General features: G+C 37.3%; 1 protein-coding gene across 1 annotated transcript; it reads right to left on the bottom strand.

The window, feature by feature from the left end:
• Positions 1 to 1,659: 1,659 nt before the first annotated feature.
• Positions 1,660 to 4,032, bottom strand: LOC108367100 (zinc finger BED domain-containing protein 1-like). The gene is made up of 3 exons (XM_017621645.1): positions 3,797 to 4,032; positions 3,640 to 3,728; positions 1,660 to 3,584 (listed from the first exon to the last, which is right to left on the bottom strand). The coding sequence occupies exons 1-3, from the start codon at positions 3,825 to 3,827 to the stop codon at positions 2,016 to 2,018; spliced, it is 1,689 nt and encodes a 562-aa protein (XP_017477134.1). The 5' UTR covers positions 3,828 to 4,032; the 3' UTR covers positions 1,660 to 2,015.
• Positions 4,033 to 12,355: the final 8,323 nt, after the last annotated feature.

Raw genomic sequence — 12,355 nt, 5'->3', positions numbered from 1 at the left:
CTTGCTTTTTTCCGTTTTGGATTTGTTATGAATTTAAAAAATAAAAAAAATTAATATTTTAGGCAAAAAATATTTTTTTTCTTCATACATTTATTTTTACCGGCAAAACTGTTGATTATATAGAAAAACGTTATATGAACAGATTAAAGGTGTTGTTTTTTTAAATTTGTTTGAGCAAAATCGGACTAGTGGTTCTCGAGTTATGTCAAAAAAAGACCACCAAAGGTGACAATTTCCCCTATATGATAGTTACTAACTTCAAATCGATATATCTCGATTCCTAGACGTGACCCAGCGAAACGCCGGGACACGTATAACTTCTTTTTTACCGATATAAATTTCCCCGGTAGTTTGAACCCTTCCCGATCACTGACCCCTACCATTTGTCTCACAGTGTAATTAAAAAGCTATAGATCTGACTTTTAATTTGATAAGAATTACGTAACTATCTGAGACCCTCGTCATCCGTAATTCAAATAATTCAAATACTTATAAATAAACCCGGGTGCTTTTCTTTAAATAACAATATTCTGATCCGATTCGGCTGGCAGCTACGACTTTGAAAACAGAATTTTGTTCAAAATTTTCATCCATATCCACCTATTTAGCTTGCTATAAGCACAAATTTTTCAAACCAGTCGCAGAAGAAAGTATTAAAAATTAATTAGAAAAACTACAATCAAAAATGCTGACGTTACAGGTTCCCCAAATTCTGAAACAGCCAAAGGAATGAGAATGAAGAATTCTTTTTAAAAAGCTTTAGAAAAACCTGTTATCTTTTAGACATCCGCATCCGTATTCGCATCCGCGGATATCTAAAATTCCACATTCGCAACATCCCTACTATCTACGTACATATATGCACATATATCATAAAAAATGCAATATATAATGCATTTTTCAAATTGAGAGGTTGAACTTTTTTTTCGTTTCTTAAACAGTGGAATTGTGTTTCTCGTCTCAAAATCTATAATATTAGTATAATAAAAAATACAAAAAATGTTTTTTTTTTTAATATATCCGTTGGATTTCGCATGTTTATTTTCGAAGAACACTATTTTTGACCAATTTTCAAGAAGTGATTGTGGTTCAATTGCAGTATTTTTCCTTGAAAGGCAATTACATTAGCTTTCAAAGCCATTTTGTTTCACATCAAAATATTGCTTTTGTCGAGAGCGCTACATGAAGCGTTAAAAAGGCACACTGTGTGTCGTCGAGTTAGCTCGAATATCTTATTTTTTAGCCGAGAAATGTAATTTTGAAATTTTAAAATTACAGCGGTGAATTTTTCTCAAAAACATATGATATATAAAAATATAATTCATTTATAAACAATATATAATATAATAAAATAAAATGTCTATCACACTTGGGTGTACAAAATTTTGGATTCTTATTTCCGAATCTCAGAATTTGCGACTTCTGGCGTTTTCTTTTCTCGAAATGTCACCTTCTTATATGGCAACATTACCAGTGTGCAACATTTAAGGAAAGGGCACGAAAACTTGACAGCCCTGGCACAGGGCAGAAATGCAACATTATTTCGAGAAAAGAAAATGCGATTAGTTTCCGAAAAATTTAACTGCGTATTGATTGAGATGGCTCAGTACTTCTGAGTAGTGGTGGCAAACTATCGATAGTCGGCACCATCGATAGTGAACGATAGTATTTTTTCTCACCATCGATAGTGCCGATAGTGTTAGACTTTCAATAGTATCGATTGCGTTCAATAAAAATTAAATGTAGAGTACAGAAAAAAACATTTACAAAAATTTAATTAATCCAAGTATTTTTATTTAAAAAAATTAGCATATCTGCATTTTTTTCTTTTATGCGGCTTCTTTTTTCAGTTATAACTAAACCGGCCTTACTGAAAACTCTTTCCGATTCAGTTGATGTGGCCGGTATACATAAATATTTTGAAGCCAACTTCTTTAAAGGAAAAAAATCATTTTCAATTACCTACAAATAAAAAAAATTCATTATACATATTATTTTTTTTTTAATTCATAATTTTAGTTTACCTTCCAAAAATCTAAAGGATTTGAATCTTCTGCCGTATTTTCTCTTTCTAAATATTGACGCCTGAGAATGATGGCATCCGCTTTCTTCGACTTTATTTTCTCCGCATTTTTCTTCTCTATAAATGCGAAAAGAGAAACACTTTTTGGTGGTGCATTATTAGTTGAAGATGGCGGTTCATTTTCGAGAAGACTCATAACTTCATTATCTAAGCGAATGGTTGCTTGTTCTGCGTTGCTGCTAGAAATAAATCCTTCACGCTTGAACCGAGGGTCGAGAAGTGACCCCAATCGTGGAGCAGTTCGTGTTTCATATTGAAACATTCGCTTTCTCAGTCCTTCAATTAAGTTTTCGCATAGAGTTATGGCTTCAATTGTTTCTATTTGGCATTTAATTTCATACATCCTTTGATACAGGCCATACACAATGGGTATTATCAAAGACAAGGTGACATTGTTCCCACAGCAAGTTTTTGTAGCTTCATTGAAAGGACGAAGCAGATTTTCTATTTCGCGTACACAATTTTTTTCATCAGCAGAAAGAGGTGGAGGAGCTTTACCTATAGCTAAAAGAACAATAGCGGCAGCATCGTGTAAAGTTAACAATCTCTCTAGCATATTATATGTGCTGTTCCATCTTGTGGGCATATCCTGAATCAATTTCAATGGTGTTGGTGTATTTTGCGCTTCTTTCAATTTTTCAGTCGCAATAGAACTGCATTTGAAAAAGTGTACAATATTTTTACATTTTGTTATAATAGGCTTCAAATATCCATCCTCCGCCTTCAGCATCAAAGCGTCGTGCACAGCGAGATTTAAAGTATGTGCAACGCAAGGTAAGTGTGCAATTTTCAATATATCACATGCGTTTAACATTGATTTTGCGTTGTCAGTAACGATGCAGATAACCTTATTAAAAATGTTCCACTTTTTTAGCACATCAGAAACTGTATTTGCAATGTTTTGTGCATTGTGGTTCAAAACGTCATTTAATTTTTTTGTTTGCAGTACAGCATTCTTCAACACAAACGATTCTTCGATAAAATGACATGTCAATGTTATAAATGCTTCATTTGCGGCAGACGTCCAAAGATCCGTAGTGATTGCCACATGCTCAACTGCATTCAAATGTTCTTGAAGTTTGATTTTTTTTTCGTCATACATATTCTTCACAAAAACATTTTTCAATGTATTTTTGGACGGCAACACATATCTGGGATCCAAGACTTTGACGAAGTTGCGGAAACTAGTATCCTCAACTAGATTAAATGGTTGCATTCCTTCACCAATCAAACTTGCTAGTGCAACGTCAATGTCAGCTTTTCTTTGAGAAGAGCTATCATATTCTATAGCCCTTTTAAAAAAAGAACTCACTGACCGAGAACTTGTGCGACAGCTTGACGAAGTTGTTGAAAACTCATCTTCGTCTTTTTCAATATTTGGATGCATCCTTTTTAAGTGGTCTCTTAAATTTGTAGTGTTGCCACTAGTCTTGTACTCACGAGCACATTTAACACATTTTGCCAGTTTTTTGTCATCCGACTTATTAAAATATTTCCATACCTTTGCAAATATAAAATAGTTAAATGTGTTATATAAGAATTAAGAATTCACTCACTGAAGATATTTTAATACGTGCTTTTTTGCCACCACGTTCTTCTTCGCTTTCCGAAGAACACACGCATTCGACTGCATTTTCTTTTGCTCCTATTAAAAGTAATAAAATCAATCTTCACACGGCTTAATAGATATATTTTCACCAAATAGATTATTACCTTTTCCGTTTATTGTTATAAACTTGTCCATTTTGAAAATTTCTTTTAAGCAAAAATAATATTACAAGTAAAAGTGAAAATAACTAACGCGCCAAACAAAGAATAGTGATGGTAAATTTTCACAGCTGGATAAAGTAAAAAACTTCGATAGTATTTTTTCGATAGTTAAGGACCATCGATAGTAACGATAGTGGTACCCCATCGATACTATCGATAGTGCCATCGATAGTTTGCCACCACTACTTCGGAGCCATTTGAAAACGCTATAAAAAATAAACAATAAACTTAATAAATAAATTTAAATTAATAAAGTGTCTGTATACAACAGTTTATTTAATTCTATGTTGTAATTAAACAATTTTACGAAGAAAATAAACTAACGTCGCCTTCCATTTCGACGTCTTATATTTTTGGTATCACATCAACGAATGAACACAACACAAAGCAAAGCAACGGACCGAGCAAGACATTCGAATCATTCGTGCTATTTTTAGCATTTTGAGTTGTTGTAAGTGTTCCCTCTCTCTTCATTCGTAAAACAATTAAAATATGTACAAAACAGTGAGTTCATGCCCAAAACGAGAACGGCGAACTTCCCTGTAGCATGTAGGAAACCGAATCAAAGCAAATATCGACAATTGCAATGTGTCATACTGTGTGCAAAGACAATCGAGTCAGCTTGTGCAGATGTTTAGTATATATGTATGTATGCTGGCTTAATCAGTGTTTGCATTGTTCAACTTTACGTTCAACATTTATTTTTTTTTCGTGCAACCCTGCGCTGAGTTGAACGCAAAGTGGAACAATTGAAACACACTTTTACACTCATAAAAACCACTACCCTCAAAGGCTAAAAGAAGCACATAACTGTAATCGAGCGGACACTTTGCTCCACTTCCACAGATATTGATATTGCAATAACTATAGCCGTTTTTGCAGCAGTAAGACTTAAAGATGACGGCACTTTAATCGAGGCAATCTCAGGCCACTCGGCAACTTTAAAATCAATTAATTTGTCATCTTTCACCTTTTCGGACCGACGCACGTAGGAAACTTATGCACGGTGCAGAAAATGAAGGTGGCGCCATTCGCGGACCGCAAACCCTCTCTTCGTCGATTTGTATTCAAAACGAGAAAATTTTTTAGTTTGGTGCTTGGTGCGTTTTTGGTGCTTTTATTCTAGTTTGAAGACACCAAATTTGTAAATCTTGAAAAAACGGAAGCAAAATTTATAGTAATCGTAATACTTCTTCTTCTTCTTTATTGGCGCTGGAACCGCTTGGTGATTTTGGCCGAGTCCAAAACAGAACACCAGTCACTTCTCTTATGTTCCAACTGACGCCAATTTCTGTCCATTCGAACGACATGGCCAAGCCACCGGAGCCGCTGAACTTTAATTCGTTGCCCTATGTCTATATCGTTGTAAAGCTCATACAGCTCATCGTTAAATCGTCTGCGGTATTCGCCATCGCCAACGCGTAAAGGTCCGTAAATCTTTCGCATAATCTTTCTCTCGGAAACTCTAAGAGCCGCTTCATCAGATGTTTTCATTGTCTATGCCTCTGTGCCATACCGGCATGATAAGTGACTTATAGTGTGATCTTTATACGACGAGAGAGAACTTTACTTCTCAATTGCCTACTTAGTCCAAAATAGCATTTGTTGGCAAGAGTGACTCTCCGTTGGATTTCAAGGCTGACATTATTATTGGTGTTAATGCTGGTTCCCAAATAAACGAAGTTGTCTACTTTTTCAAACTTGTAACTGTCAAAAGTGACGTGTGTGCCAAGACGCGTATGCTCTCACTGTTGGTGTGATGACAGGAGATACTTAGTTTTGTCGTCCTCGTTCACAACTAGACCCATTCGCTTTGCTTCTCTATCTAATCCCGAAAAGGCAGAACAGACGTAGCCCTTGTTTTTACCGATAATATTGATGTCTTGGGCATTCGCCAGCAATTGTACACTCTTGTAAAGTATTGTCCCTGAGCGGTTGAGTTCTGCGGCTCTTCTTATCTTCTCCGATATGAGATTAAAGAAATCACACGAAAAAGAGTCACTTTGTCTGAAACCTCTTTTGGTATCAAATGGCTCGGAGAGGTCCTTCCCTATGGAGCTGGTGGTATTGCTCAACGTCATTTTACTCATATGTTCGTGCTGTCGAAGGCGGCTTTGAAATCGACAAATAGATGGTGAGTGTCGATCCTATTCTCGTGGGTCTTTTCCAAGATATAGCGTATTGTGAATACCTGATATACGGTGGATTTGCCACACTGATAAGGTCCAATCAGTTCGTTGACGGTGGGCTTCAGTCTTTCGCACAATACTCTGGATAAGACATTGTACCTTATGCTTAGAAGTCTTATCCCGCGGTAGTTGGCGCGTATGGTGGGATCGCCTTTCTTGTGGATTGGGAGGAGCACAATTAAATTCCAGTCGTCGGGCATGCGCTCATCTGACCATATTCTGCATAAGAGCTGATGCACGCACCTTATGAGCTCCCATCGCCGTACTTGAATAACTCGCCTGGCAGGCCGTCAGCTCCAGCAGCTTTGTTTGCTTTTCAGCCGCATAATCGCTATTCGTACCTCGTCATAGTCAGGCGGCGGGACATAGTAATCAGGGTATCACGGAATCCATCGTAGAAAATTCGTAGAAATTCGTTTTAATGTTCCCTCACGTATTCTTCGTTGTATTGAATTGTTTTTTGTGGGTGTTGTTAAAACTGTTTATGGTATGAATGCTCCTTTAAGGAGGACTCTCTCCCAATTTAATGCTTATTCTTCATCATTAGACTTCAATTTTTCTTACTCAAAGTTTACTTTTAAGAATTTACTCATAAGGCACTTGACATAAGGGTTTCCCTTATTCTATGTATATATTTGTCATATAGTCTGTAAGCATCCTGTTTGTTGATAATAATAATAATAAATAAATAAATAAAATCTACGAATTCGAATGCCCGCTACGAATACGAAAAAATTGCTATCACTGAATCGAGTGAACTCGAAAATATCGTTGCCAGCTTGGAATGCTGATTCGAAATCAGTTAGTTTGGTCACATTGCCCCAGCAATCGCAATGGCCGAGTGAGCAAACCACTAGACTGCCAATTGAGAGGCCCGAGTTCGAGTCCGAGTCGTCGGGCAGCGTAGCTTTTTTCTTTTTTTATTTAACTTTTGTATATTTTTTTAATAAATATTTTTTTTTGGTTTAAATTTTATTATTTTAAGGAGAGAAATATTTATTTTAAATGAATTTTTAAGATATTAAAGTAATTAGGTTTATTTCCTAATGAATTGCTTCTAATTAAATTGCATAAAAAAATTAATTCATTAAATAGCGTCTAGCAGAGGAATGCCTGTATGCACATACATCCGTATGTATGTATGGCATTGTGATTTTATGTCTACTTTTACACAAATATATGGAATTATATCAAACTATTACAAATTTGGAGTATAATAACTATTTAATACTAACAATTAACAATACGCAGCTTTTTTCCATTATTTTTAAGATTGAGTGATTTTTAATTTTGTTCCGGCAGCGTAACCTTGTCGAGAGCATCTGTAAGAATCTTCATTACGAACGGATTCAATGAAGGCTCTCTACGAATTACGAATTTACGTTATTAGCCACTCGGATTCGGTGATATCACTTTCGTAGATTTCACGAAAATTTAAACTACGGTGGATTCTGTGATAGCCCTGAATACTAGGTTTATATATAAGAATATTTAACTCCCTAATCTGTAATTAGCAATAGAGGTTAGCCATACAAAATTCGTCCCTCGTTGATCTGTTATTATAATATAATGTCAGATTAAACCGATAACTTTACGGTGTCCAACCTAGTTTTCCAAGTATTAAGTTTAAATATATTTAAATTGCTTAGTAGAGCAGAAAAAATTGACCACGGTGGCACAGAGAAGAAACATGAGAATAGCAAACACAACAAATTTTACGGCTAATAATCTGAGATTTACCTGTGTAAACGGGGTCATTAAAAAACGAGCTTTGATTGAGATTATATTTATATGTATGTAAACATACTTTTAGTGTTGCAAGCAACTTTATAAAAAATTTAATTAAATCATGGCACAGTGACAATCATAAGGGACAACACCTTCAGTCATACCAGAAGAAATCGATCGTCATGCAAGAAACATGGATTTTTATTTATTTGAATCGGCATCCTTACTATAAAATTGTGTATGCATATAAAGACCATTAAATACACAAATAAAAATTTGGTGCTTTTTCAAATTCAAAAATTCGCAATAGAGGCATTTCATGTCACCGCGGCCACCTCTGTGCGCGACCTCTTAGGATTTGGATGAAAGATGAAGAGATTGAAGGTCTAGGTGACAGCATATTTTGCCGATATGACGTAGGGTTGCCTATTTACACGGGACTTAAATTTTAAGAAAACGTCATACATACCTTTCCTTAAAGTGCTGTATATTGGACACATTTTAACGCAACTAAATGAAAAAAAAAATGTAAAAAACAAAAACACTATGAATAAATCATATTAACTTTACTAAAGGTCTGAAATCATGAGAATCCCTTCAAGGAAATGGCAGCATTAAACTTTGTTGCAAGTTCATATGGGAAATCTGCTTACGACATGATTGGAGGACATTTTAAGACACTAGCAGCTAGAGCAAGTCTACAACTCCTGATATTACAACAAATTCTGTTACGTGGATGCATTGTTCGGTGAAGGCGATGTGGCGCATAGGCATGGGTGCGGGCCCTAGCCTACCAACCACCTTACCTACACCCACATCAACCAAAAAAAGTTTCTAGTCATGCCTAGTTATGCTAAGCGCAGTGAAAAAGTAGGGTTGGAAAGGAAGAGAGGAAATACAATGTCGAAAGGCTAGTCTTGTCAGATGGAGTCGTCCCTCCCCTTCTTCGTGAGTCCTACACGAAGCCATGGGTGTTGCTGCGACTCCCACCGTTTAGCAACACCCACTTATCCTGACATAAGTCCGCCTGTTTATCGGTCCATTTGTCCACCACCAGTCCGGTCAAGAGTCTACAACCACATGTCCCCCCTCCAGCCCAAGTGTACCACCCACACCAAAAAAAGAACGGTTCTAGCACTCCATCTTTTGATTCCATAACCTCTCAAGGAAAGAAATATGTATTGTTCATTTATAATCTATGCTTTATTTCACCACCGTGGACTTATACTTAATACAATAGTAAGATACAAGTTAATTTACGCTAAGGGAAATGTACCTAGTAAAAAGAAATCTAAGCCCTATACGAATACGTTGAATTCACTAAATCTTCATTCGAGTTTAACATCACCCAAAAAAAAAAAAATATATATATATATAATGAAACTTAAGCCGCAAAAACAAAATTCAAATAAAATTCAAACACAACCCAAAACAAAAAATTTTAAGAATTCGTTCTAAACTTATAAATAGAAACAAACAAATGGGCACATGCAATATAAGTAGGTTTTATGATCCACCGTGCCAATAGTATCTTTTACCCTTCTTAGTTTCGCACGGATTTACCTATGTGCATAAGTCCGCGTAAATCCAAATGTACATATATACATATGTATTTACGTTGATTGTACGACCGAAAACCAACAAAAGGAAGTGCTCAATGGTTCATACACCCGCATAGTTTACACTCAAATAACTTCACTCACCTGGTCACTCCAGCGATGTTGGTACCAGCATGCCGTTGCGAACCTGTGTGGGAAAAGAGAGTGTACATACATATATGTGAGCCTGCCTGCCCTAGAGGTACTGAGTAAACTACTTTCATTTTCTTAGGCAGATCGGCCACTCGCTCGTGCTGGCGGGTCCAATTTACTATAGCTATCCAAACGCGAATGAATGTCAACCGAAATGTGCGCGTAAAAATCAAAAGGAGTATCGAGCAGCAGAAAAACTTATTAGATATTGTGCAAAAACATAAACTTAATGAACGTATAATATTAATAATAATATGAACAAAAATTATTGTGGAACATTTAAAGGTACCCGAGCGCGTTCGGAACAACAAAAAAATAAAAAATTGAAAGGGCGAAAAACCCCAGTAAAGGTAATTTAACTTCTCCTAATGACAATATTAGCAAAAAAAAAATTATCTCAATTTTTCCATGCAACATAATTCAAAGTAAGTATTACTAAAAAACCTACGCAATTATGTATATCTATAACTATACGTAAGGAAATCACAATACATCAAAAGAAGCACGTGGGTATAACCTCCCCGCTGCATGTATGTGCTGACGGCACTGGCTTTAGGCGGCGGCGTCAAGCCGTTGACGCCGAGTATCGCTCGCTGCTCTAGTCGTCGCTCCTTTTTACTGCCCTTCTTCGGTGTTCTCCCTCGTTAATGACAGCGCTTTCCACTCAGTTGTCTTCTTTGCTTCCAACGCTGAAAGCCCTCTCACTGGAGTATTCCTCAGTTCGTTTATGTACCTATGTACACATGTATGAGCAACTACTTAGGCACGTCGCTCAGCTGTGCTTCTCTATGTACTTGTCCAGCTTGTGTATACCGAACGTTGACCTACTTCTGGCTCACATACATACATATGTACTGGCGGCAGCTGATCCTGTGGATGTTGCTGAGCTGCTGATGTTTCTGGTGTTAGTGATATTCCTGGTGTTGCTGATATTCCTGATGTTGCTGATATTCCTCGCAGGTGTCGAGGTCCCTTTGTACAATTCTTACTGGTGACCTGTAATGAAAATAACCTTTTAGTCACTTTTGCCACTTAGGCGCTAGCGCTCATACGTGTACATGCATACACATACATATATGAACAAGCATACATACATGTACACATGGGCATAAGCACATAAGCGCTCATGCTTGAGTGTTTGCGGATTTACATTGCCAGCATACTTGTGTGGATTCCACCTTTCATGGGTACCAGGGTCGATAATTGGTAGATGGATGCTGCTCATCTTCTTTACCACTTATTATCAGTGGTGTAGGCAAGATCACACACATGTACATATGTATACATAAAAACTTAGGCTTACCTCGACCTCCGGCGGTTGGATGGGAAACTGGTGTAGCTTGGAATCCGTCTTATCTGGCGGTACCTCTTGCAAACCCACTTTTCGTGGTATCTCCGTTTGGGGTTTTTTTTGTAACAACCCTGTTTTTATTAAAACTTTAACGGTTTGAACGCGCGCACTTTCACCCACTGCACTGTAGAAACTTTCTTACTAGAACACTGCAACTCCGTAACTGTGCCGTTGGGTTTCATCGGGGTCTTATATAGCGGACGGACAGGCACAAAACGCAATTTCTGCATAACCGAAAGGTCTTCTTCGAAAGGATCTCACACTCACACACTCATTCTCACAACTGCCTTATCGAGCCGCAGGGTTAGCAAAGTTACGCACCTTCGCCTGTCTGATAGGTTTAAAAAGTGTGGCCAATTTCATTACTTTCACACTCATCCGTTAGCACACAGATGCACAGACACACACATCTAGACTTTACTACAAATGCGCCTTTCCACACATGCTGCGCAACATGTTGAGACACACGCTTGTGGTACCAACAAATGTATATTTGTGGCGCGATAATGGTTGACAATGACTATCGGCCCAATAGGCTTGCGTAACAGGCTCGCACTCGTCGATGTTGCCTGCAATACGGAGCGTGTGCGTAAAAATTTCAAAGCGCAGCCTATATGTATGACCTTTTCGATCATTATGCCCACGTGTGGCTTCTACCCATGACCAATTGCCGGGCTTACCTATCGTCTGTTTATTTCGTTTAACACGTATCTACTACTTCCCTGTCTGTCCACACTTAACACGTATCTATAATACACTAACAGTTACGGGTATATTCCTAAGTACATAAGTATTTACTCTTCTATGCTATATCATAGATACTCTTTTACTTCAATGACTTAACATAGGTACATAAACTTCACTGGTAAATAACCTAATACTATATTACTTTAAGCTAACATTAATCTATATCACAGTTGATTTTGGGTACCATACCAGTAGCCCAGTTGGTCCAAATAATAAAAAAAAACAGTGTGCAACCATATAAATAAATAATTGAATAAATAAATATAATAAAAAAAAAAAAAAAAACAAAAAAAACGTAGTCAAATAAATAAAAGTAGCAATAAATACAAAAATAATCACAATACGTCAGAATCTTCTTCTTCATCTTTTTAGGCGCTGGAACCGACTAAGCGATTTTGGCCGAGTTCAGCAAAGCACGCCAGTCGTTTCTCCTCTGTGGCAACTGACGCCAATTGGAAACGCCAAGTGAAGCCAAGTCCTTCTCCGCCTGATCTTTCCTTCGCAGTCGGGGCCTCCCTCTTCCTCTGATACCACCAGCGGGTTCCGAGTTGAATACTTTCAGAGCTGGAGCATCGGTGTCCATTCGAACGACATGACCAAGCCAGCGGAGCCGCTGTATTTTAATTCGCTGCACTATGTCCATGTCGTTGCAAAGCTCATACAGCTCATCGTTCCATCGTCTGCGGTGCTAACGCGTAAAGGCCCGTAAATCTTCCGCAAAATCTTTCTCTCAAAC

This window comes from Rhagoletis zephyria, unplaced genomic scaffold (assembly GCF_001687245.7).
Source record: "Rhagoletis zephyria isolate East Lansing unplaced genomic scaffold, Rhagoletis_zephyria_1.1 Rzeph_scaffold_02540, whole genome shotgun sequence".
In the NCBI taxonomy this organism is placed as follows: domain Eukaryota; kingdom Metazoa; phylum Arthropoda; class Insecta; order Diptera; family Tephritidae; genus Rhagoletis; species Rhagoletis zephyria.
The sequence above is the reverse complement of the archived record's forward strand: the minus strand, read 5'-3'. Positions and strand labels throughout refer to the sequence as shown.

What these genes read in the sequence shown, in the direction of transcription:
- LOC108367100 (XM_017621645.1), bottom strand. Translation starts at nt 3,827, where the DNA reads ATGGACAAGTTTATAACAATAAACGGAAAAG. An exon ending in TATAACAATAAACGGAAAAG is followed by an intron (nt 3,729 to 3,796) that starts GTAATAATCTAT and finishes TACTTTTAATAG; the next exon opens with GAGCAAAAGAAAATGCAGTC. An exon ending in CACGTATTAAAATATCTTCA is followed by an intron (nt 3,585 to 3,639) that starts GTGAGTGAATTC and finishes ATATTTGCAAAG; the next exon opens with GTATGGAAATATTTTAATAA.